At 43.3% G+C, this 27,436-nt stretch overlaps 1 protein-coding gene across 1 annotated transcript in view; it reads left to right on the forward strand.

The window, feature by feature from the left end:
* Positions 1–27,436, forward strand: part of SETD3 (SET domain containing 3) — a 90,805-nt gene that overhangs the window by 11,902 nt on the left and 51,467 nt on the right. Inside the window, exons 2-6 of the mRNA XM_011991651.1 lie at positions 1,582–1,692; positions 3,795–3,887; positions 6,051–6,199; positions 8,182–8,254; positions 8,869–9,125. Coding sequence (XP_011847041.1) covers positions 1,590–1,692; positions 3,795–3,887; positions 6,051–6,199; positions 8,182–8,254; positions 8,869–9,125 — 675 coding nt within the window. The 5' untranslated portion in view covers positions 1,582–1,589. The remainder of the gene's footprint in view (positions 1–1,581; positions 1,693–3,794; positions 3,888–6,050; positions 6,200–8,181; positions 8,255–8,868; positions 9,126–27,436) is intronic.

Raw genomic sequence — 27,436 nt, forward strand, 5'->3', positions numbered from 1 at the left:
AGTCTCGCTCTGTCGCCTGAGCTGGAGTGCAGTGGCCGGATCTCAGCTCACTGCAAGCTCCGCCTCCCGGGTTTAGGCCATTCTCCTGCCTCAGCCTCCCGAGTAGCTGGAACTACAGGCGCCCGCCACCTCGCCTGGCTAGTGTTTTGTATTTTTTAGTAGAGACGGGGTTTCACCGTGTTAGCCAGGATGGTCTCGATCTCCTGACCTCGTGATCCGCCCGTCTGGGCCTCCCAAAGTGCTGGGATTACAGGCTTGAGCCCCCGCGCCCGGCTGACACTATTTTATACTAATTTTTAGAAGACTTATTAGATTAATGTGTTACACATTATTCTTTATACATTAGATTCATAAGAGAAGATAGGCATGTTAGCCTGTTAAATAATGTGATTTCCTACTATTTTAGCACATGACCATATTTGCATGGATTCAGTTACAACAGAATCAGTGATCACCTGTATAGTGGGAGAATATGTTTTAAACCTTTGTCCTAGCATAGTTCTTCACATGGTGATAGTTACTTCTTTTTGTAAAAAACAAATGGACCAAAGTCTGCTTTTTGATTCTCACTTGAGATGAAGTGTAACTGACTGGGGCTCCTGGAGGCCATCCTTGTGGTGGTTTGTTATTCATTAGCTTACGAATCACCCTGCCAGCTTCTTGGCTGGATGCTTTTTCCATCTTCCTGGGTCATCATCTTAGCCTGTTGTCTCTAGAGAATCAAAGCCAGACACCTCTGGCAGTGACTCTCATCCTCTCTCGAGTGGCTGCCTCGCTAGGCTTCCCTAGAGACCCCCTCTCCAGCCGGGTTCCCTTCTTCACTGTGCTTCCCTCACGCTTCTTGTCCTGTCCCTGTCTTTGAATTGCCCCATCTGCTCTTCACACATCCACATCCCTTCCTTTGAGACCTGTTGTTAAAAACACTTGCAAGCAAGCGTTATCTCGTAGGGTCTTTACCCAGGACACCAGAAAAAGAAATGTGTAGTATTAGTATTTAGAGGTTCTCAAACGGGGAAAAAGAAACTCTGGCGAGCTAGTCTAACTCCTACATTTTGTGCCATGGGAAATCCCAAGCTCGCCAGAGTTTCTTCCAGCTCTAAAATGTCTTCAGCATTTGTCCAGAGAGTGTAATCAGTTGCTTATGATACAGTTATGGTTAATGGGAAATGATTATTTTAAGGCAAAGTGGGGAGAGAATATATAGGTCTTTATGCCCATATGTGTATGATGTATGCATGGTTTTTATCTCTCTAGTATACTGGAGTATATTAGTATGCACAATGAAATCTATGTAATTTAAAAAAAATTTAGAGTAAAATTTGCTCTACTATAGTTTTTGTAGTTGATAAAGAATGAACTTTTCTTCCAGAGACTACAAAGCAGATTTTTCCCCCCGTTTGAGAACCTCTAAATACTAATACTACACATTTCTTTTTATGGTAGAAAACTTCAGGATATGGCATATGTAAGGTAAAATCAGCCTCTGAAGACTAAGACACTGCCGTGTATTGAACATGTTTTATTACTTTATTTTGTTCTTTGGTAATGTAATTTTTTCTCTTTTCTTTCTCTTCTCTGTAGTCAGAAAAATGGGTAAGAAGAGTCGAGTAAAAACTCAGAAATCCGGCACTGGTGCTACAGCGACTGTGTCACCAAAGGAAATCTTGAACCTGACCAGTGAACTGCTACAGAGTAAGTCCTCCTCTGGGCTCTCCCTGCCTTGATGTGGTGGCTGTGCCTTTTTCTTGTCACCAGAATGGGGAAGCATGCATCAAACAAGCTGGTATTCAGGTCCGAGCTGATGAGCTGTGGGCCTGGACGAGTCACAGAGCTACCCAGATTTGCAGTCCTCACCTGTGAGGATGGAAACACCTGTCGGAACCGTGTGGCTGTTAACAAGGCTTGGGTGAAATAATTGTGAGCTTCAATAGCACAGTGACCTGGAACATGGTCTTCCCTGAGGACCCGTGGGCAAGAACCAGCTCTACTACTTTTGCACAGTGTGCCCCTCCGCAGATTACTGAACCTTCTGAAACGCAATGTTCTTCTTGGTAAACATAGATAATAACTGTCTCAGGGAGTGAGCCAAGGACTTTGTAAGATGTGGTGTGTGAAGGTGCTTCACGGGCTGTTAGCCCAGGTGAGTCCAGCATGCCTCTCGGAGACCCGGCCTTCAGAGCTCTGCCCCTCACTGGAATGGCTCGCCTTTTTGGTGATTCAGTTAACGGTGCTTCTGATTTTTTTTCTTTTTTAGACAAAGTCTTGCTTTCTCGCCCAGGCTGGAGTGCCATGGCACTATTGTGGCTCACTGTAGCCTCGACCTCCTGGGCTCAAGTGATTTTCCCACTTCGTTCTCCTGGGTAGCTGGGCCTACAGGCCTGTGTCACCATGCCCAGCTAATTTTTTTGTAGAGATGAGGTTTTGCCATGTTGCCCAGGCTGGTCTTGAACTCTTGGGCTCAAGAGATCCTCCCGCCTCTGCCTACCAAAGTGCCGGGATTACAGGCGTGAGCCACTGCACCTGGCTGTGTATCTGATTTTTACATGCTGTAGTTTGAGAGGTCTTGGCTAAAGGAAATGGAATTTCTACTAAGTGCCTGTACTTGTTTTAGCAAGTTAGTGTGATTTGGTAACTTTTTTAAATTATGAATTTGAATTGGTGCAGTTAGTGCCTCGGCTGTAGCTGTGGTCACTCCATTGCCCTTTGTCCATGTTTAGATTATGTGGCAGGCTAAACCCCAAGTAAAAACGCAGCCTTCCCTTCGAGACAGAAAGCAGGCCGCAGGCAAGTTGGAGTCAGGTCCCTCCCGAGTGCTCCCCTGGATCCTATGGGCCAGTGGAGTGTGGCTGCCCTTAGCATTCCTCGCTGAGCTCCCCTGCCTCTGGCAGCTTGAGGATAGGCTCACTGCTACTTCACCTCTGAGGCCTGTTCCAGGCCTCAGTCAGTGCTTGTTGTTGGAGAATAAAGTAAGACTGGCTACCCTTCATAGTTAAGACTCAGCGCATATCTAGTTATTGTTAGTTATTTGCCACATATGCTCTTTTAATAGAGAGCAAAGAGGCCCCAGAGGTTAAGCAGGAGTGTAGGAAGGGGCTGTCTGAACCAATGCAGTTGTGTGAAAAGAAAGAGCTGCCAATAGGCGGGGTGCCCAGTGTGCAGCCTTCCAAACTCACACCTCAGTCTCGGGTGTTGATCTTTTGGTTCTGGCCCCACAGTGGAATCTTAGCTTCTTTTTTAGCAGTGACTATGCCATCTCATTTTGCAACTCCCCCAGACTGCTGAATATAGTGCCGTACACATGAATGTGAAATGTTTGTCGACTAATTGTCCTTATGTCCAATTTCACTGATTCCCTTAGGGAATCAGTGTTATGGGGTTTAACTAAAAAGAAAGGTTGACTTTTACTATTAACTTCTTTTTGCCATATAGAAGAGTTTTGGGGGGATAGTTTGCATTTTAGCTTAGCTTTTTATCATAGGTTTTCCTATTAGTAAGTATATTCTAGAAAGAGTTAACTGAGAATAAGGTGGCTGTGAGCTAGGTGCCTGCTCCGTGCTCTCTCTTGGGTACGTTCAGTGGGGGATGTTTTTATGATTCCCCAGGATTTGTCTGCTTTGAGAAGTGTAGCTGCCTTGTACTTCTCACGTTCATTATCGTGGCTGTCATATGTCTGTCTTTTAAAAATAAACCAACTCCAAACAGCAACAACAAAGTCCAAATCCTCTTTCTTCTGCAGACTAGTAGGTTAAGTTGAAAGAGGGAAGTGTTTCAGTACCGTGCCTCTCATGTTACAGAATGCAGCAGTCCTGCGCCTGGCCCAGGAAAAGAGTGGGAAGAGTATGTGCAGATCCGGACTCTAGTTGAGAAAATACGGAAAAAGCAGAAAGGTAAAATTGCTAGAATGATAACTGTGTTTCAATAATGTCATGTAGAAACTTGATTAGGTCAGAGGGCTGACGAGTAGTGAAGGTCTCAGCATCAGTGGTGTCATTCTGAAAGGTCTTACAGTGGGGCTTGCAGACCGGAAGAGAGGGCAGTTAGCGAGATTTCTCCCCTTTCAGAGATGCTATTACCTGCTTCGGAAAGGATGAGAATGTTGAGCTTTAGGAGAATAAAATATATCTGGGGGCTAAAATGACACAATTTTATTTATTTACTTATGTTTTTTAAAGTATTTAAATCTGGTTTTTATACTGTTATTTCCTTTTGAGTTTCAGGGCAGTGCATATAGTGTATATGGTCAACACACAAATAAATGCTGATGGGTTAATGCATTAGCAAGGTGTATGATGAATTCACACACATCTCAGTTAAATAAGAGGTGTGGTCATATTCCTTAAGCTGTGTTTTCACAGGACGTATGCAGTTGCCATTGTAATGATTCTCATCCAGGCTGGCGTGGGGCTAAGTGTGAGTTTGAAAAAGCTCGTTCAGTATACCTATTGTTTTTGTTCTGTAAAGCACAGAAAGTAAAGATTATTATGCAGGACCACATGGGAGGTAGAAGCGGAAAACATCCTGAGGAGCACGCATTGGAATGTGGGGCCATCTTCTGAGACTCGCTTTCTTATTGTCATGAAGGGCATCGGGAGAGGGTTTGTTTTTTATTTGCTGTCTTAAGTAGTGGTTTCATTGCTCTTCCATACACACCTCTAAACATGTAGTCTTCAGCTTAGATGGTCTCAAACTCCAAAGTGGTGAGTTCATAATGGGCGTGTTCAAACAGGTTCCTTCATAATGGGTTTATTTGCACCAAATAGGAGTCGGTGCTAATCCTTTGTCACCAAGTGGGTAGAGCCTTAGTTTCTCTTCTGCGTAGATACTGTTTACTGCACCTGACACTGAGGGCAGAGCATTATGCCAGTTCTCAGGGAGTGAATAGTAAGTTCCGTCTTCGAATAGTCCTCATTCTGGTCGTTTTCACCATTCAGCAGGTATCTTTGCATATCCAGCATGCCCTCTTCACATATCAGGTTGACTGTTAATTATGCTGTGGTAAGATGGCCACAGGCGCCTGAGCTATGTGCCACACCCAGCTTCCTCATAGTAAAGTTCCTCTTCCTCTCCTTTTATTCGTCCAAACGGAATGGTTTTTTCTATGCATGTCTTTTCATCTTTTTAACTATGTCAGACATGCTGAGAAGTTCAGAAATTAATGTAACAGATGCCGGGGAATCTGCTGCCCCCACTGAGCATGTGTCAAAGTAGTATTCACATTGTCCTTTCTCTTATTCTCACCCACTGGTCAGCTTTCCTTTCCCTTCCTCGGCCGTTGGTTTTGTTTTTGTATTTGTTTTTAAGAAAACATCCCAGATACAGCCAAAGCCTCCCCTTTTCACCCCCTTCCATTCCCTCCCTGCCTGCGGGGTGTTCATCTTCACTGGGAATGTTTTCTATTTCATAAAAACCCCATAAAAATATATGGTTGTAATTGCTGTTTGAAAAATTTACATAAATGGTGTCATGCTACGTGATTTTTAAAAAACCACCGTGGTACATTTAGTGTTATACTCACATTGGTACACATAGCTCTAGCTCATTTAAATTACAGCCTTCTGGCTTACAGCTCTACAGTTTTGTGTTCTTAGAATCAGGACTGTAGGGTTCATCCTTTCCCATGTCTCCTTGTGCACATAATGTGAATTACTCATTTTTGTTTTAATGGAAATTTTGTTAAAGCACATGTGAATATGAGAGATGGCATGTTGGACTTTTAAGGAGAAAACTGCTCTATAAATCGTAGTAATGGTAATAGAAGCTGTCTCCCCTTTGCCATCATATTACCTAATAGTACCTAACAGTCAATATTTATATTACCTAGTGTCAGTATATATTTCACTGTAACTGACAGGGAGTTTAGGATTTTAATTCTTCTTCCCTGTCATCAGTTAAGGTATGTACTGTGACCATGTGATTAGCTTTGATTTCACGATTGGTGTGTTAAGACTATTTCCAGTGTTAGTTATGGCCTTTTTTTATTTTCTGAGAGACGTGTGAATGATATATGTCCTAAAAGTAGCTCTTGTTTTCTAAAACGTGGATTAATATAGGTCTGTCCGTTACTTTTGATGGAAAAAGAGAAGATTACTTTCCTGATCTAATGAAATGGGCCTCTGAAAATGGGGCTTCTGTCGAGGGTTTTGAAATGGTTAACTTCAAAGAAGAGGGCTTTGGTTTGAGAGCAACAAGAGATATCAAGGTGAGTTTATAAAATGTTGGTCTGAGGGGGTCTATGTGTGTTTGAACTGTTGTGCTGCAGAGGGTGCAGGGTGAGGAGGTAGACGTGTGGTGGGGAAGTTCTAGTTCTGAGCCTGTGGGCAGATAGGCAGCCTGGAGGACCTCAGGCTCATGTTCTAAGCAACTCCTCCCACCTTATCCCTCTGGGGAGCCAAGCTGCTAACCAGTGACTGGGACAAGTCAGTTCACACTTCTGAGCCTCTGTTAGGAGGCCATAGAACATGCCTCACAGGATTTTGAGATTTACCTAAAGACCAGGAGGTGGACTCATGGTTTTTTATTTTGTGACTTACTGGAGGTGAGTGGGTGGAGGACTGGTGGTGTGGGGATGCCTACCAGTGTCTGGAATGGATACCTGTGAGGTTGAAGGTACTAGGAGCTCACTGAAATGGCAGCACCAGTGGCAATAGGGAGAGAAGAGAGAAACAGCCACCTGCTGAGGGAGAAGGGCTTTTTCTCCCCTCTTTGTTCTTGGTTCTTCTTTCCACATGAAGGGAGCAGCAGTCACTGGCCATGCCTGGCCTTTCCTCACCCCTCACTCATGCCTCTTGTAAGAGGAGGCGCTCCTTCATCTGTTTAGGAGAAGGAACTGGACTTGGCCTTTTTCTCGATGGGAGCTGGTTGCCCGTATGCATTCATTCCACTCTGCTCTCCGCCCTGGAAGCTTTGCAGGGGCAGGCCACACGTGGGGAGGGCGGTGGGGATCCGGCTCTGCCTGTAACTAGGTGGGGGAGTCTGTCTAATTCTGGGATTCAGGAGGTGATATTTTGGGTGACCATCTGTTGTATTCTCTCTCTCTCTCAGTTGCTTCAGAACTTGGGTGGAGGAAAGGGTGTTATTTGGCCCCCTCAAACCTCCAGCAACATTTTTGGCTAAGTTGTAGTTAACCTTTCATTGATAGATTGGTAAATCACATGCTGGTATATTAGATACCTGTTAAATGTCTGCTGTGTGACTGGTAGTATCTTGCTTCCAAAAAAAAAACAGTCTCTTTCTTCATGATGCCTATAATCTGTATAGTAAGAGACAAGACAGATAACTTAATAGTTGACATTGGTGAAGGCAAGGTGCCACATGTTCTTCTCTTGTATCAGATTCAAGGCAGCATTTGTGTGGATGTTGCCCAGAAGATCTGAGCTGTGGACTTTCCTCACTATGTGCTTTTGTGGGGAGGCGAGGGTTGGGGAGGAGGTCTTAAACAACAGACATTTATTTCTCACAATTTGGAGGCTGGATGTCCAAGATCTCAAGGTGCTGGCATGGTCTGTCTAGGTGAGGGCATTCTTGGTTTGCAGACAGCTGCCCGCTTGCTGTCTTCTCACATGTTGGAGCACCATGTGCCCGTTTTATGCGGTGTAGATACACAGGACACAGCAAAAGGAAGCATCCTGTGTTGCCAAGAAATGAGAAAAAGCTTTGGGAAACAAATTTGTAAACCAGTGTGTCTTCTGGGCATGTGATTTCACTAGTAACTGTTGTGCTTTAAAGATAAATATGTAGAGGAAGGAATGTTACTCTGGCTTTAAAACTCAGTAGTAGTAATTCACGTCGACAGATGAGGGTTTTTGTTGGAGGCAGAAATTTTGTTTTGGTCTGGTTTTAGAACTTAGAAGTACAGCAAAGAATAAAATAAACACCTTTGTGCTCTACTCCAAGTGTTGTATTTGCTTCAAGTTAAAGTTCGAAGTCCCTTCTTTGATTATTTGCTCGTCAGCATATGTAGTTTTTAGTTTTTCTATTGGAAACAGGATTTTAAACTATCCTTCTACTCATTTAACTATAAGATAAATGGTTACATTTAAAAATATATTTGAATATTTATTTGAAGTGCTGATATGCAGCCTTAAGTTGTACTTCATGTGTGATTGGATTTCTGACCGTAGGTATAGTTGGATTGAAGACTGTACCATGTTTTGATGATTCTTCTATTATTTTTTTCCCTAGGCAGAAGAATTGTTTTTATGGGTTCCACGAAAATTACTAATGACTGTTGAATCTGCTAAAAATTCAGTGTTGGGTGAGAATAATTTCTGACTGTTCAAGGCAAAATACAAATGACAATATATAAAATTCCATTTTGTGGCACTAAGGATCATACTTGGTTTTTCTTGACTGGTGAAATAGTCCCTCAAATATGCATTAAGTGTTTTTCATTTAATGTTATAAAAAAGATGCACATGACCTTTATTGTTACTATTATTATTATATATATATTTTTTTGAGATAGGGTCTCGCTTTGTCACCTAGGCTGGAGTACAGTGGCACCATCCTAGCTCACTACAGCCTTGATCTCCCAGGCTCAAATGATTCTCCCACAGGTGTGCGCCACTACACCTGGCTAATATATATATATATATATATATATATATATATGTGTATTTTGTTTTTCTTTGTAGAGACGGGGTTTCGCTGTATTGCCCAGGCTGGTCTCAAACTCCTGAGCTCAAGCAGCCCTCCCACCTTGACCTCCCAAAGTGCTAGGATTACAGATGTGAGCCACCGCGCCCATCCTGTACCTGACTTTCAATGTTACAAGACCTTTTAGTTTTCCTGTAATTTGTAAATGTATATTTAAATGAAGTTTTTAAGAAGTTTGTGGAACTTACGCTGTTAACTTCTGGATTAATTCAGGGCCCTTATATTCTCAAGACCGAATCCTTCAAGCCATGGGAAACATCGCACTGGCCTTTCATTTGCTGTGTGAGCGAGCCAACCCTAACTCCTTCTGGCAGCCCTACATTCAGACTCTCCCTAGTGAATATGACACACCTCTCTACTTTGAAGAAGATGAAGTTCGGTATCTTCAGTCCACACAAGCTATACATGATGTCTTCAGCCAGTATAAAAACACAGCTCGGCAGTACGCCTACTTCTATAAAGTCATCCAGGTGAGCAGCTGTTTACTGTTTACCTATGTATTTCGCAGAGTGGGGAGGAAAGAGGACTTGAGTCCATAAATATTCCATTTGATGTCTTACTAAGAATACTTAAACATTTTGCTTTTTAAATAGAAAATATAAAATACATTTCATTGTTTCTGTTTTTACAGAAATATCAGTGAAATAAGGTTACATATATATATCTGATTTCGTCACTGTCCAGTGTTAATACAAGCAGTTGTTCCTGAGTTATTGAAATCACTAAGTTTTTTTGTAAACAAAAGATCACAATGAAATTTTAAAAGTCATAAAGCATATCTGATGCAAAAAGTTACTCTGTGTATAAACTTTTCAAGAAAATGAATGTTAATTTTTTTCTAGATAAGTATAAAATATTGACAAGTAATTTAGCAAATTATAACATTTACGTTTTTCAAAGTGTACTGTGTATTAATTTTAATTTGTTCTCAGTAAAAGTTTCTCATAGAAATCTGTATAAGGCTCCAAGTATTTGAATTACCTGTGATGACACCTTTCTGTATTTTGGTGGTGTGGCCACTGTTGTCTTTCATTTGCAGTTGATCAGCAGTCAGAAGGAACAGGGCCAGTGCCACAGTCCCCGCCAGGACTGAGAGGCGGCATGGCTCCTTCTCCTGACTCCGCACAGTCTAAGTCACTGAAGAGTCAGCTCCTGGGCTGCTCTTCTTGAGATACGACAAGTGGGCAAGTGAACTATTTGCTCGCTTTCCTTTTTGGGCAGTGTGACAGCCTGAATTAGGTTTGATTTGCTTGTTCCTTAAATGATCTATCCTTGCTATGTTTTATTTGCAAGAAGTGGTAACTTCATTTCATTGCTACAGGTGATACTGTTTTCCACTTATTATTTTCACTTTGTAGCATGCTTACTGCATAAAATTTTACACTCAGTTACATCTTCTCCTCCACCGAACACTTCACATATGTCAAAAATTATACACGACTATTGTCTTCAAGTAGAAATCAATCCCTTTATTTTTCTAAACCTTAAACTTCAGGAAGTCATTAGGAATGTTTGTACAGTATGTATATAGCTTTTATTTCAAGTTGGTTTAATTCAAAAACTATTGATGAAGCCAAATCAAAACTTTGCTTCTTCATATAGTGTGCACCTACGGTCCCTCAGTCTAAGGTCAGTTTAGCTCTTCATGACCTGGAAGGGTTATACTTTTATTCTTAGTTCTCAATGGTATATCTTTCATGACTAAAGATTAAGCTGACTTTAGTAGGTCTAAGTATTTGCCATTTTCTCTTGCTGGACAATGAACTACAAGCTGACTCTTTTCACTAATGTGCCTCTAGTTTGCAAATGCTGGTAGCCTGCTCTGAGAGGTCTCTCTTCTCTTGGCAAGTTGGACGGTCTAGGATGATGGCAGGTCTTCTGATAACCAGCTTGGCGTGAATGAGCTTTGGATGTTTCATTGTATTCACTGGTCTGTTTACTTCAGTATTAACTAGGTAGTGCAGCTTTGCTTCAAAATTTGATGAGATTTTCAGTGGTTGTGAGTCACTAAAATACTCTCTTCATATAGATGGAGCCATTTTTTGTCAATTTGTTTAAGAGCCAGGTCTCTTTGTAACCGCCTGAAATAAACTGCCTTAGATGCTGAGACACTAAGGGGATTATATTATACCACCTTCTGTGTAGTAAACGGTGTCATTGTAAACATCTCAGGAATTAGAGAACATTCTATTTATTTTTTATTTTTTTTTGAGACCGAGTCTTGCTCTGTCACCCAGGCTGGAGTGCAGTGGCCGGATCTCAGCTCACTGCAAGCTCCTACTCTCGAGTTCACGCCATTCTCCTGCCTCAGCCTCCCGAGTAGCTGGGACTACAGGCACCCGCCACTTCGCCCGGCTAGTTTTTTTTTTTTTTTTTTTTTTTTTTTTTTTTATTTTTTAGTAGAGACGGGGTTTCACCGTGTTAGCCAGGATGGTCTCGATCTCCTGACCTCGTGATCCTGCCCGTCTCGGCCTCCCAAAGTGCTGGGATTACAGGCTTGAGCCACCGCGCCCGGCTAGAGAACATTCTAAAAGTAAACTCTTAATTGAGAAGTTTTCTCAAGAGTAATAGAATTTCTATATGACTAATAAGAACAATTTGTGTCATTTATAACGTAATGAGTACAAATATCCTTTTTAAAAACAACAGCATTCTTAGAGCACTAATCTTTTTAAAGAAATTATTCCTCTTTATTGAAAAATTTAGTTAACCACTATCAAACATGGAACATTCAAATGTGAAATTAACAAGGTAATCAAATGTCTGCACAGTTGATATTTTTTCCACAATTAAGTCAATCTGAGTATTTGAAAAAAGTATCAGGATTTAGAAATCAAACTGGTTACTTTTCTGTCAAAAGTATGAAACTGAGGAGAGCAAAATGTGTCTGGTCACATGTATAAGTTCTTTTATTTTATATCGGACTTTTTTTTCCTTTTGTGACACAGGGTCTCGCTGTCACCCAGGCTGGAGTGTAGTGGCATGATGATGGCTTACTGCAGCCTTGACCTCCAGGCTCAAGCGATCCTCCCACCTCAGCCTCCCCAGTAGCTGGGATTACAGGCATGTGCCACCACGCCTGGCTAATTTTTTGTAGAGATGAGGTTTCGCCATGTTGGTAAGGCTGGTCTCAAACTCCTGGAGTCAAGTGATCCGCCCGCCTTGTCCTCCCACAGTGCTGGGATTACAGGCGTGAACCACCTCGCTCGGCCTGGAGACTTTTTTTTATTGTTGAATTGGGAGTGTGGGGTGCCACTGGCATCTAGGTTAGAGTTGCTGCTACAATTCTACATATAGGACAGCCCCCTCAACAAGGCATTTTCCAGCCCCAAATGTTAGAAGTGCTGAGGCTGAGAAACCCTGCTTTGTATTTGTATACAGAACAAAGCACCTCAGATACATATGATTGAGAAAATCACAGTCCTTCCCACCTAATGATTGGAAGCCTGAGGCCCACCAACACTGGTTGTAGTGACTTTCGTCATTTTCTCAGAATGTCTTCTCCATAGCTAATTCCAGATGCCTTCCTGGGTATAACTGCATGCTGTGGTGAGGAGAAGGTATTTTAGAGCATTTTTTGGTCACTGGCATTTAACACATATTAAGAACCTACAAATAAAATACCAGGTTTAGAGATACTTGACTTATTAAGGATACAAATACAGGGGAACAAACACTGAAAAAATGTAAACCTAAGATTCAGGTTATAAAATCATGCGGATTTGGAGTAAGGAGCTGAGTTGAGATCCTTGGCATTGCATGTTGCAAATGAAATACGCATGATGGGGTGGAGTCAGTTCTCTGTGTTAGCTGGGAGACTTCACAGGAAGGAGCATTTGAGTGATGGGAGAGAAGGAACCCTGGCCCCTGGACTGGGCAGTCCTGACTGAGTATGGTTAGGAAGAGTTGAAACAGCTGCATCCACTGTCCAAATGAGAGACGCTGTGGCTGCGTGGAAAGAGCACGTACTTTGTAGTAAGACAAAAACCTGCATTCTATAGCTCATTTGCTGTTTACATATAATTTGAAATTAAATATAATTTGGAATTAGTTGCTTTACTCCTGAGTTTGTTTCCCAATCTGTAAGATAAAAATATGAAGACCTGTTTTTTCCTGTGACCATTGTCAGCCCAAGTTGGATTGTTTATCAAAGCAACTAGCCTGCTGCCAGGCTAGTTGTTGTTAGGAGTCATTTTCCTCTGGGAAACTGTGGAAATGGTAGGGTGAAGCTCCCTCAGCAAGTGCAGTGTGGTAACTGAGAGGGTGGGCTCTGGAGCCAGCCTGCTAGGGCTGAAATCCCTGCAGCACCACTTAGAACTGTGCCATTTTGGGCCGGTCTCTGTGCCTTCCTTCCCGTATCTGTAAAGGGGGCTAGTGGAGTGCCTGATTCCCAGGGTTGCTGAGGGAGCAAAGTGAGTTGATCCGTGGTGAGGCCGTTAGTACTGTGCCTAGCACACAGTGCTCATTGTAGAAATGCTCTGTTTATGCTATTTCCATTTTGCGTTTGACCCTCAGGCCATGTTATTTGGTTTTGTTTTGTTTTAAATCACTTCTCCTTCTGTCCGTACAGTATCTTAAGTTAGTATTTCTTAGTGTTTTCTACTAAAACAAAACTGGTGGCCAAAGATAACATTCCTGCAAGTCTAGGGGCTGAACCCATAGTGACTCATCACAAGCTCAAAGTTGCTGTCAAGCCTGGGCAACCCATCTCTACAAAAAATTAGCCAGGTGTGGTGGCATGCACCTGTAGTCTCAGCTACTTGGGAGGCTGAAGTGGGAGGTTGGCTTGAGCCTTAGAGGTAAAGGCTGCAGTGAGCTATGGTCACACCACTGCATTCCAGCTTGGGCAACAGAGCAAGATCCTGTCTAAAAAAAAAAATTGCTTCTAAGATTCATGTTTTTGTTACTGGTTTTTGGACTCGTGTTTTTAAATCTTAAAAATTCATGCAAATGATAATGTTTGCTATTTTTAAAACCATGTTAAGTGACTTACCATCAAGTGAGATGGATATTGCAGGAAAACAACCCTACTTTCTCCTAAGACCTCGGGTTGTCTCACACTGCAGTGTGAGAAGTGCAGCCTTTACCTGTAGTAAGTGCCATTAAGCTGACCCGTGGGCAGTTCAGATGTGATTTTTTTGCAGAAGAAGAAAATGTAACGGTCATTTAACATGGGTAAAACTATTCAGCTGAAGGGATCATTACATATTGAAAATACGTAATAATGAGCTTTTGTGTGTGTGTGTGTGTTTTGTTTTTTTTTTTTTTTTGAGATGGAGTCTTGCTCTATCACCTAGGCTGGAGTGTGGTGGCGCGATCTCAGCTCACTGCAACCTCTGCCTCCTGGGTTCAAGCGATTCTCCTGCCTCAGCCTCTTGAGTAGCTGGGGTAACAGGTGCCCACCACCACGCCCAGCTAATATTTTGTATTTTTAGTAGAGACAGGGCTTCACCATGTTGGCCAGGCTGGTCTTGAACTCCTGATCTCTGGTGATCTGCCCACCTTAGCCTTCCAAAGTGCTGGGATTACGGGCATGAGCCACTGCGCCCGGCCAATAATGAGTTTTTGTAGAACATTTCTTAATGATTTAAAGTAAGTTCCTGTTGGAATAGGAGCTGTAGGCGGCCTGGAATGAGGTGCACTGCTGTGACAATTAGGCAGGAATAGGCTGTGGGCTAAGAGCTTTTGAATGAGGGTTCATGACAAAGGAAAACAGACTTAAGCAAAAGTTATCTTTTTAAAAAATTGTCTTTTGAGTCTAGTTGTTTTTCATCTCTTCTAAAAGTCTTAAGTAATAAATTGGAGTGAACACAAATGTAAACATTTCATTGCTATTGTTTTATAAGAGTATCATATTTTCTTATCTCAGTACCAAACCGTCTATCTTTCCCATGCTTTTCCAGGATCAGATGTTAGGCCTTTGCTCCTTTTAGTAGGTCACCTCGTCAGTGCATTGTCACTCAGGGAGAGAGAGAGGATTATTACATCAGGTCCCAGTTCATAGTCCATTACTGTGACCTGCTCTCAGTTTTTTCTGTTTCTGGCATTGAGGCTGTTAACCTTTTCCAAGGTCATGGGGACCCTCTCCCCAGAGAAATGGACATGTGTACTATATCACAAACATTTGTAGATCATTTGGTGGGGTGCTGTGATTTCAAGAAACTCGTTTTCAATTTTTATCTGTGATTTCCCATTTAAAATAATTTTCTTGGGGGCCTGTACCGAGCTCTGCATCTGAACTGAAACCTATTTTTTTTTTTTTTCCCCAATCTACCTGCTGGCTTGAAGGTCTACAGGCCATGGCTCGCAGTCCCTGTCTCTGGGTACTTTGGGAGTGACAGCAAGCACGATTCAGTTCTGTGCATCCCCGGTGATGATCCTGGTGATCCTGATTTTTGGGAAAGGAGCATGGAGAAGTAATAATAGTCCATTCAATCTTACAGCTTGCTTCAGGCTTTTAGGGTTTTTAATTCCAAAAGCACCAGTACTAACTTCTAGTATTTATACATTTTTTCACGTAGAGTTCTCTGTATTGCATTTTTTATTTATTGTTTTTCTCTCTTTGGTGGTGGTGGCCTAAAAACTAGAAAAATAATTTCCTGTGGTGTGTCCTCCCAGCAGATTTCCTTGATCCAGGACCTTTTAGTGTGGGCACTTCGTTCAGATCACCTTTTGTCTTTAACTTGCTTTTATAGTTTATTTAAAACAAAGTCTTGGGCTAGGCACAGTGGGCTTACGCCTGTAATCCCAGCACTCTGGGAGGCCGAGGCGGGCAGATCATGAGGTCAAGAGTTTGAAACCAGCCTGGCCAACGTGGTGAAACCTCATCTGTACTAAGAATACAAAAATTGGCCGGGCGTGGTGGCGTGTGACTGTAATCCCAGTTACTTGTGAGGCTGAGGCAGGAGAATTGCTGAACCCAAGAGGCAGAGAGAGGTTGCAGTGAGCACAGATCGCGCCACTGCACTCCAGCCTGGGCGACAGAGCAAGACTCCATTTTGGGAAAAACAAACAAACAAAAAAAAGAAGTCTTTCTGGGCCCCTGCTCTTCCTCATTTGTGTGGTAGGGGCTTGAGCTTTACGAGTTTTGAGGAGTCCTTCCAGTTTTTACATTGTAAAATGTAAAATACCTGTATGAACACCTGAAAGCTACATACAGTATATGTCAAACATCTTCTTGACATCTCCTTCATGAGATGTTTGACACACACTGTATGTATCCTTCAGGTGTTCGACAGATGATAGTGTGTAACCAGAAGCCTCAAGTTCCAGGAATTTTGAGAGCATTCCTTGTATTAAGATACAGCACCGGGGCAGGTGCGGTGGCTCACTCCTGTTATCCCAGCACTTTGGGAGTCTGAGGTGGGAGGATGGCTTGAGCTCAGGAGTTCGAGATCAGTCTGGGCAACATGGCAAAATCCCATCTCTACTAAAAATACAAAAACGAGGTAGGCATGGTGGTGCACGCCTATAGTTCCAGCTACTTGGGAGGCTGAGGCAGGAGAATCGCTTGGACACAGGAAGTTGAGGCTGCAGTGAGCCGTGATCACACCACTGTACTTCAGCCTGGGTGGCAGAGCGAGACCCTGTCTCAAAAAAAGAAAAAAAGAAAAAAGATACAGCACCTGCTGGTGAAACATCATACTGCAGCTTGATGGTTGAGGAATGTCTACACCCAAACTCCAGAAGCTAAGTTTAGAAATTGTGGCTGAGCCAAAGGCTAGAAGAGGCTTGTATGAAATGGAGCTAAAATTTATGTCAGTTTGTGAAAGAGAGGCCAGGGAAGAAGAGAGGACTCATGGTGAAAGGCTGAACTTGGCATTTAAAACTGTTACAACTTTAACCCTATAAAAATACTAGCAGATCAGAACATACCAAAGTTCAGCTCTAAGTTCAGACTTTACATGGAAATGGATGACCAGTTTGTGATAGAAATAAACGGTAAAGTAGGGTTTGGCTTAAACCCTATTTTGAAGTACTATAATTGTGTGAAAGCAAAGTATATCCTATCAGATTTTGCTTACCTTAATGTAGTTGAATGATTAGCTCAGATGTTTTTCATCTATGCTAATGAAAGAGAAATTAATAGACCCTGTGAATGAACTGTTTAATTGATAATCAGTACCATGTAATGGACCCGGCGCTATGACATAGGGTGCCAGCTTATCTGAAGATTAGCTTATCTTAGAGACATGTACATTTTTGTATGTTGTTGAGATTGAATGTATTGCTTTTTAAGTAAATACAAGCATACAGGGTTTAACAGAATAGAAGCATATCTATTAAATTGATTACTACTATTTTTCAGTTGATCTCATCACTTAAGTGATTTGTCACACCTTACTTGGATTTCTTCCTTTGTGTTGATCCAACCATTTGAGAGGTGCAGGGGAAGGTATGGAGATGGAGAAACTCATATGTGTATCAACTGCCATGAATTTTGTTTCAAGGCAAGCATCATTGCAGCAGCCTCCCCGTTTTCCTGCCTTATGCTTCAGGATGGAGTAAGGCAATTTCAAGTTGGCCATCTTCCTCGAACAGGCAACTCCTACCTAGCCAGGGCTGAGTGGCAGAAGAGACAACCAGCCATGTTCACAACTTACTGTTGCTGCAGCCTGCCTCTGAAAACAGGGCCCGCCAAGAGGCAGAGGAAGATGTCACTTTTGGTTCTTGGCATCCTGTGGCAGTTGTGGCTAAATACAAACATTTCCCGCTGTTCTACTTGTCTCTGAGAGAGCTACACAAGAATAGCACAAGATGTGAATTTCCAGAGATGTATTTAGCCTATGTTTTCATAAAGCTCTCATCTACATTTAGAAATCTGATAATACATGAGGCCTTCAGGAATGTGTACCAAATTAGAGTGAAAACCTCTGGGCATCAGTTGAAAGATCCCAAGGCCCTGAAATTCACGGAAAGGGTTTAGACACTCAGTAGCATACGCTGTATATAGCTATGTGTCCTTTAGCACTGTAAGGGAAAATACACATATGCTTTATATAACTTTGACTCCTCTGGTGGCAGAGGTTGTGTACAGGAGTGTCCCAGTTTATGCACAGATTATATTCCAAATTGTCGCTCTGACTTGGCGTGGGGCTCCTCTCCCTATTCAGCTTCTTCCATTCTGTTGGTTCCTCTGAAGTGTGAGGTATCACACCAGGGATGGGGACTAGTATTTCTGGGGATATGAAGTTTGTTTGTTTTTTAACTTTTTATTTTGAAATAATTCTAGACTTACCCAACAGTTGCAAAATTTGTGCACAGTTCTTCTATATACACTTCACCTAGCTTCACTTAAAGTTAACATCTTACACAACCTTCAGTTTAATGATCTAAACCAGGAAGTCAACCTCGGTACAGTACTATTAACTAATCTGCAGACCTTGTTTGAATTTCATCAGTTGTCCTGGCACTAATGCCCTTTTTTCCTTTCCAGAATCCCATATTGCATTTAGTTGTCGAATCTTCTCAAATCACTTCCAGCATGGGATAGTTCCTTGGTCTCTCCTTGTCTTTCATGACCCTGACACTTTAGAAGAGTACTGCTGGCCTGGCTGGTTACTTTGTAGAGGTCCCTCAACGTGCATTTGCCGGATATTTTAGGTGTAGACTGAAATTATGCATTTTGGGCAAGAATACCATGGAAGTAAAGTGTGTCATCCTTAGGGAATACGTGAATCAATATGTCTTTTTGGTTTTTCCATCAGAAGTTACTATTTTTCTGTTATAATTAGTGAACACCTTATAGGAAGATACTTTGAGACTATGCAAATATCCTGTTTCTCACCATCCTTTCATCCACTGGTTTTTGTATCTATCATGATTTTTGTCTGTGATAGTTACTACTGTAGTGTTTGCCAAGCGGTGATTTTCTGTCTCTGTTATTTCTTCTACATGTAATCTTTGGAATTTTACTAAAAGGAAGAGCTGTACCTTCTTCCACATTTATTATTCAGCTGTTCATATCAGTATGGACTCATGGATATTTATTTTATTTGATAGACTGTGTAATCCATTACTATATATTAGATACAAAAATTGTTTTAGATGGCTCTTCATGTAAAGATACCTGATTTCCTCGTCACTTGTAATTTGAGAATATGTGTCTTGTGCAGTTTTTGCCATAAAGTTAAATGCATGGAGGTACTTAATAAAAAATTGCTGAAATTGATGCATAACACAGCAGATCATTTATAAAGGTCACTTGGCCTCAGAATTCAAAGAGTGGCTGTGGCCGCTGCTTCCTGCTTTCCATTTTCCTGAGCTCAGTTTCACTTAAATGTTTCCTAGAAGCAAACGTGTTCCATATGTGACATTTTTTGTTCTCAGCCAACTTCGTGATAACATTGCGTCTGATAACTGAGGGGTATGGGCTACAAATTGAGGAGGGACGGAATAGAGTCAAAGATGATGGTGAGGGTGCGAGGTGGCCAGTTTCATAGGCTGGAGGTGTTGGGGTTAATGAGCTAGAAATCTAGATTTAGTCCTTGCATTCTGTGGTCATGGGAACTGGGTAGATATTTTGGGGCATAGAAGGGAAAGAATGATGTCTGTTTTCAGGTTGTTCATCTGGATTGGCTAGAGGACTTTTCCAGGGGGGTAGGTAACATTCTTCACAGTGTGTCCCTGGAACTGTTCTTTTGGAGTGGCTCTTTTCCACGTTGTAGGAAACCTGTGGCTACAGATGGAAGACACTGCGTGAGAAGGGGGCTGAAGCTGTACTAAGAGCTGCAGACGACGCTTCCGCTACCGCCACTGTAATGAGGACAGTGGATTCAGTAAGAATGACTCTCCCTGGTGCAGTGTCACCTCTCTTCTCAGGCTTTGATCCTTACCATTACCGGGTGAGGGAGTTTGAGTCCTCATTTCTCAGATGGGGAATGGGAGAAGTTGAGCAGGCTGCCAGAGGCTTGTGGTACCTGCATCCTGGAACTGGACTCCGAGCAGGTCTGTTAGACCCCGAGCCTGTGCTCCTAGCCACAGGGGCTCACCAAACCACTGTCTTAGTCTTTAAGGTCGTACTTGGTCTTAATTTTGGGATAAAGAAATAGTCTAGTTTTAAGGGCAGAGCAATCTTGTTTAAAATCTCCTCTCTTGCGCTAGTGTTTCACAGAAAGCTAGGCGTGGCCCTGCTGACCAAGAACTCCGGGCCTGTCAGTCCAGCCTGTGAGCTTGCTGGCAGTCTCTTCCAGCTTCCTAAAGGAGATCGTTCCAGCTCTTTCGTTTTACTCTGTGTTGGGATTGAAAGATACTCATTCTTAGAGGAACTAATACGCCTATTTGCTTTTTTTCCCCCAAGCTATGAGGAAGCTGGTTGTGCTCTATTTTTTCTTTTATTGTTATCCTTACCGGTTCAACTTATTTAATGATACAAAGACTGAAAAAACTAGGACTTAGGACATCAGTCCAGGCTTGCCTGTTCTCTGGAGAGTTGCTGGTGCCTTTATAAAGTTTGGTAGAGCCACTGGCTGTCTTGGTGAAATTCCCTGACCTGTGACCTTGCCTGTTCCTGATAGCTGACCTTGAGATTAACTTGGGTTCAATGTGTAAGCACTGCCTTATTGTGTGCTATTTAACATTTCCAATTTTGTAAATTACTCATTCTAAACATGTATCTCATTTTCATCATTTCCCTAAATGAAAACTGTAGCTATGTCATTCAAAAAAATCTGTGCTTTTAACTATGTTCTTGTTTTGTAAATGTTATAGATCACATGGAGACTTCACCTTCTGTGAATTTAGTGTTCTTCACTTTTTCTATTTTGTCCAGCTTTAGTTCCAGTGGCTTTTGGGGGACTGAAGAAATGAAATGGGCTGGGCATGGTGGCTCACTCCTGTAATCCAAGCACTTTGGGAGGCTGAGGTGGGTGGATCACCTGAGGTCAGGAGTTTGAGACCAGCCTGGCCAGCATGCTGAAACCCCGTCTCTACTAAAAAATACAAAATTAGCTGGGCATGGTGGCATGCACCTGTAGTCGCAGCTACTTGGGAGGCTGAGACATGAGAATCGCTTGAACACGGGAGGCAGAGGTTGCAGTGAGCCGAGCTTGCACCACTGCACTCCAGCCTAGGCGACAGAGTGAGACTCTGTCTCAAAAAAAAAAAAAAAAAAAGAGAAAGAAATGAAATGCTTTTTCTCTGTCCTTGGGGTTCTGCCTGGGGTCTTCTTGGTGGTGTGTGTCCCTGCCTTGGAACCTGGGGCAGGGTGCCCCTAGAGTACACTGATGTGTCCACCTGAGGCGGGTGTGAGTTCCCAGGTCAGACCCCAGCATCTCCATCCTGCCCTGGGGACTGGCAACGCTTCTGCTCTGTCTTCCTCACTGACCCTTCTCACTGGAAGCCCTCCTGTTAAACCATGGCCTTCCTCCTCCTCTTCCTCTCTTTACCTGACTGTGGTCCTTGGCCCCTTTAGGAAAACTGTTGCTTTTGTCAATCAGTTTGGGAGCTGATGTCCAGCAAAGTGATGCACGTTGTCCCCAGCCTCCCACCTTACCTGTGACACAGGTGTTTGCATGGGAGTAGAAGCACCCGTAGGGACATGGAAAACAGACTTAAAGGGCAAACAGTTACCATGGAATCCCAAGTGATGTAACTTGGGGCTGGCATCCTAACCAAGGAGGGTTAGACAATGCCCGCTATGGGCCGAGCACTGTAAGACTTTTCTTACTTTCTGTTCTTATATAAGGAGTTGTCTGGAACTGTACCTTCCTAGAATAATCTGAGACAGAATTAACCAAATTAGAAGAAACCGCCAACACCAGGTCTAGGCTGTCATTGATAGTTTAATTTGTATACTGAGAAGTCAGAATAGAGGCCAGAAATACAGGGCGCACTCCTAAGACGGTGTTCCTTTGCACCTCCAAATGCTAATGGTGGGCTGAGGGTCCTGACAGAGGCTCCCGTTACCCTCACCATCCCTCCAGAGCTGGGCATTGTCCCCATTTTATTAGCGAGGAAGCAGGTGTAGGAACAGGAAAGCTCTCCAGAGCCACTGATAAGCCCAGACAAGGCGGAAGCTCAGACCTGTCTGACCCTAGACACAATTTTTCCTCCATCTCCTCTGTCTCCACCGGTCTGTCCTGTTCTGTGATTCCTTCTCTCCCCAACTCCAGTCCCAACTTTGCTCGTCCTGGGTCTTCGCTACAAGTCTGATCAATAACAGCTTTGTGAAAATCCCTAGAAGTTTAAAAACAAAAGAAATTTCAAAAAATTCCTTTTTGAAACCTGCTTTAAAACAAAAGAAAACCTAAGATTCTTCCCTGAGTAGATTCTCTATCCTCTGGGACAGGATTTTTAGACCTTGTGTTTGTTTCGTTTTTCATCTGTATGATAGAAGAGGGAACCTGCTAATGTTTCTGAGATGACCCTAAGTACCCTTAGGAGAACACTTCCACATTACACACGTTTATAATCACTCACATTTGTTGATATTGGTGTACCCACACTCTGGTGTCCCTGAAGAACTGTGCTGTTTTTGTAATTTCTTCTGCTCTAAATGGTTTAGACTGCAGTCATCCCGTGGCCACCCTTTGTAGCTATAATCTACTCTCAAGAAAGAAAACGGAGGTGAGAAAAGCACAAAAAAGAGGAAGGGGATAGAGGAACCTCCAGGACACCAGTTATTATTAATATATAACTTTGAGTCTGGGACCTCTCAGCAACCCAGTGTGGAAGCAGAGTTGTGACTTTTCACCCCTGCTGCATTTTAACGTCAAGTGAATAGTAGAGTGGCTTAACTTCCGTTGAACTTGAGTGAATTGATAGTGAGTTGGTGAAATGATTGTCTTAACAGAAACGCTGTTGCTGATGGTCTTTGTAGACAGAGACTGAGGGCATGGCATATTCTGTTGTCATTCGTTTATAAGGTGCCATTGATTAGACCAAGTTCAGGTCCAGTCTTCTTGATTTCTTCAAATTTGAGAGCCTGAGTATTGGTGAGGCTTGGCTGCTGCTATTCATTTGGCATATTTGCCAAGGAGGATTAGAAAACTTTCTGCATTTGCATCGCATATTACCTCTACCTGGAATTGATATGGCCTGAACAGTTTTTGAATATTTTTTGCTTCATTTGAGTCCCTATGGGCTTACAATCCACTTCAGGTGGACCGTATCTTTTACCATCATGGCCTTTTTAAAAATACATTTTTTCAATATGGTTAAAAACATTTTCTTTAATTGACGAATGATAATTGTACATATTCATGACATAATCAAGATTTTTTTTTTTTCTTGAGACAAAGTCTAGCACTATTACCCAGGCTCAGCCTCAGCTCACTGCAGCCTCCACCTTCCAGGCTCAAGCCATCTTCCCACCTCAGCATGCACCACCATGTCCAGCTAATTTTTAATTTTTTTTGTAGAGATGAGTTTTCACCGTGTTGCTCAGGCTGGTCTCAAATTCATGAGCTGAAGCGATCCGCCCGCCTCAGCCTCCCAGTGTGCAGGGGTTACAGGTGTGAACTACCGCACCTGGCCCATTGGTGATGTTTTCATACATATAATGTATAAGATCAGATCAGATGGATAATTAGCGTATCCATCATCTCAAACGTTTTTCATTTCTTTGTGTTGGGAATGTTCAATATCCTCCTTGCTATCTGAAACTATAAAATGTGTTATTGTTCACTATGGCCATCCTACAGTGCCATAGGACAAAAATATGGAACTCTTGACTAGTTTGTGTGTCATCCTTGTGCAGGTGCCATGCTCATCTTCCCAGTATTATTCCAATTTTAGTATATGTGCTGCCTAAGTGAGCACGGAAATTCGTTTTAGCTGTAAGTTTGTGCTGGGCAGATTATCCAATAAAAGTGCCCTTGTAATCGAATAGTTCTGAAATAGCCTTGTGAGTGGCAGATCCCCTGACTGCCCTGTCTGTTGTGAATGGCAGATCCCCTGACTGCCCTGTCTGTTCTTCACCCAGCCTGCCAGCTTTGCCTTTTCCACTGATGTGTTTGTGGGATGCAGTGGACCCCAGAAGAACAGGACCTCAGATTTCAAGCTTGTGACCCACTAGCTCAGCCTGACCAGGTTAAATTGGTATCTTAGGTTCCCTGTAGAAAGGGTCTGTGAATGTCTGCCAACCAGGCTGCATGGGAGTAAAGAAGGTGATGTCTGTGACAGGCCCAGCACTCAGGGACTGAGTCCTGCACCAATGCAGGAGCTGTGTACTCAGCAGTGTAGGCCCAGCCTCCTTCTAGGAGTCATGGCCCCACTCGAGATCTGATTTTGCAAGGCAGCCCTTTCCAGTGCAAGAAGACTGTAGTTAGAAAGCCATTCCTTACACTGAGGCAAAATAGGCCTCCCTGTAACCTTCATCTTACAGTTTTGTTTCTGTTTTTAGAGCAAGAAAGTCAGTCTCATCTTCTGCAGCATGAGAGTTCTTTTTACTCACCAGTGAAGCATTCATAACCTCTGTCAGGCACCTGCGTGGAATTACAGGTTTACAGAATTAATCAGAATAAATCGTGTCTTCCAAAGCTTACATTCTAGTCATATATAGTTCAACAAAAAGTGATGTCAGGACACAGATTAAAAACAAAATCATGGGGCCAGGCACAGTGGCTCACGCCTGTAATCCCAGTACTTTGGGGAGCCGAGGTGGGCGGATCACTTGAGGTCTAGAGTTTAAGACCAGCCTGGCCAACATGGTGAAACCCCATCTCTCCTAAAAATACAAAAATCACCCAGGCATGGTGGCATGCACCTATAATCCCAGCTACTCAGGAGGCTGAGGCAGGAGAATTGCTTGAACCCGGGAGGTGGAGGTTTGAGTTGAGATCATGCCACTACACTCCAGCCTGGGCAACAGAGTGACACTCCGTCTCAAAAGAAAAAAAAAAAAATTATGGGAGTTCAGAAAAGGAAGATTGCTTTCATGGAGAAATTTGAGGAGGATGTTTTATTTTTGTTTTTAAATGGGAAAAGTGGCATTTGGAGAAAATGTTCATGATATAAAAACCCACATTTTCTTAGAGCCTTATAAAATGTGTTCACGTCCAGCTTCACAGCTCGCCCTCATAATAACCTTGTAATATACGTCTGTAACTCTCCCTGTCAGAAGATAAGAAAGTGAGGCTCAAAGGGGCAGCTTGTCCAAGGCAATTGGGGTCTGTACCACAACATCAGAGCCCCTGTCCGCGTCAGGGTGTGTGGTTGGTGGGCGTTCTTTGGGCCGCTGTTCCGGTGTCTTAGAGATGCGCCTGGGTGTTTGCTCCCCTCTTACCTGGCAGTCAGTACCTGTCAGCACGAACGTTTGACTCTTGAACAGCACGGAGGGCAGTGATGCTGACCCCACCCCTTGCAGTTGAAATCCATATAACTTCTAACTCCCCAGAAACTTAACTACTAGTAACTACTGTTGACCAGAGACCTTACTAATAACGCAAATAGTTGATTAACACATAGGTTGTCTGCTAAATGTATTACATAGTGTATTCTTACAGTAAAGTAAGCTGGAGAAAAGAAAACATTATTAAGAAAATCATAAGGGAGAGAAAATATATTTCCTATTCATTAGTGGGAGTGGGTTATCATCAAGGTGTTCATCTTTGTCATTGTCACATTGAGGAAGAGGAGGAGAAGGGGTGGGTCTTGCTGTCTCAGGAGTGGCAGATCTGGAAGAAAATCTATTTATAAGTGGACTCACTCAGACATACCCACGTGGTTCAAGGGTCTCCTGTATATTCCTTCATTTGTCTGTCTTCCCAACTTGAATGTAAACCCACTGAGGACAAGGACTTTGCTGCATTCTCATCTAGAATGTGCCTAACACAGAGATGGTGCTCTGTAATTGTCTGTTGGATGAGTAAAGCACTCAGTAGCCAAAACAACAGACAACTAACATTTGATAAAACTCAGCCAGAAACTGTGTGTATGTCATTTCATTCTTTTAATAACCCAATGCGAAGGTAAGATTACTGTTATTTTACTGAGGAACTGAGGCTCCCTGAAGCTTCACAGCCAGGAAGTGGCTAGGCTGGGGCTAATTGAGATCTGATGCAGAGCTGGTGTGCTCAGCCAGCATGCTGCGTCCTCCATGGCTGCTTCATAGTCAGAACTCATGCCGTGGGCATCTGCGCACCAGAGGTCATGAGTTGTGGTCTGGAAAGATTGGGACTGTTTAAAATGCCTGGGGGCTTTCTTACCATGATTTCTCTCACTTTAGGTTCGTTTTCCTTAGCCACGACTCCGTCACCCAGTCCTGGCCCCTCTTCTTTCTTCCAAAGGGTCTCTGTGCTCTTGACCTCCTCAGTGTGCCTCCACCGAGGGGCTGTTTTTGGAACATGAATAGTAGTCCATGTTTCCCCACTGACTTTTCCTTACACCGAGAACAAACTTAGAGGGCTGGGCTGCCCCGATGGCCCTGCCTCTGCTGCGGCCTCATCAGGGGCCGCTTCCTCCCTCACTGCAGTCCACTCCCTCTGGTGGTGATCAGGGCCCAGGATCTCTCCTCCTCAGGACTTGGCTGTGGACCCGCTTCCTGCCTGCTGCAGGCTTCTCTGGGTTCTTCTGGCTTCGGCGTAGAGTGTCTTCTGACTGTGAAGACCCCTTGACGCCTGTGCTAGCATGCTGTTTTGTCCCCTTGCAGATATGTGACTGCCTGTGACTGCTTTTGTGTTTGTCATCTGTCCCCTTCCCTGGAGTTTGAGCTTTATGAGCGGGACCTTTCTCTGCTGGCCCCACCGTGGCACTGCTGCCTAGCCTAGTGCCTATCACACAGGAGGGCTCAAGCAGGGCTGGTTGAATGGGGAACCGATTGCCTTGTCCTCCACATGTAAATCACATGTGGCCAGGCTCTCTGAGGGCAGTGAACCCTCTGTGCACACAGAAGCACCTGATTAGGTCCTGTGGTTCAGTGGTAAGTGCTATAAGGAGATATAAAAGGAGTGAGGTCCAGCCCATCTGCCACACCCTACGCTGGGTCCCCACTGGGCTGGGGCCTCACAGACAGACAGCTTTTCCCAGTTTGTACAAAGGTCCCTGTTGGACACTTTTGTCCCTCTCTGATGGGTTTACCCCTGCTGGGATGAATGTTAAATCTGAGAGGACCTCAGAGCGGTAGCTTAAGTGAGGATTGCTGAGGGTGACCGCATACTGTTGCTCTGCTCACAGGCCTCATTGGCCCTGAGCATCGGTGTTCCTGTCCTTTCTTTCTCTGTCTTGTGAGAGATGAAATTCACAGTGAGGGAGGAATTTATCAGATCCTCAGCTTTTATTAGATTTAATCTAGCAGCTCTCCAGATAACTTGTTTATGTTTTCTTGGGCTATTGTATTTTTTTCTCTCTCTTTTTTTTAAGTGCTTTCTGTATTCTCCAAAAGATGGAGTGATGTGAAATATACTCCCACAACACTGTCAAAGCCCTGTTTGTTCTTTTCTTTCTCACCCAGTGTTCCCTACAAGGCCTTCCCCCCACATTCCGAGAGCTCTCTTCAGGTACACCCTGTGCCATCTTTCTGCACCTTCTTACTGGCTCTGTTTTTAAACGCACAAGCTCCCATTGCCACATTCCACCCCTGAGTCCTCCAGCCAGGGCTCTCTGACTGCAGCAAGACTTAGATTCACGCTCTGAGCTGTTCCAGTGAATTACCCTCCCCTGTGCATTGTGTAGACACTGGAGTCTGTGTATATGTGTATATTGCTCCTGACCCTCCCCCCTAGTGACTCTACTGGAAATTACTGGGTATTTCCACTTCCTACCTGTAGTGAAATGTGATTATCAACAGCCTGAGCCTGAATTATATTTTTGGAGAGCTGCTACCTTTTTTTTTTTTTTTTTT

This window comes from Mandrillus leucophaeus, unplaced genomic scaffold (genome assembly GCF_000951045.1).
Source record: "Mandrillus leucophaeus isolate KB7577 unplaced genomic scaffold, Mleu.le_1.0 Scaffold4, whole genome shotgun sequence".
Classification (NCBI taxonomy): Eukaryota; Metazoa; Chordata; class Mammalia; order Primates; family Cercopithecidae; genus Mandrillus; species Mandrillus leucophaeus.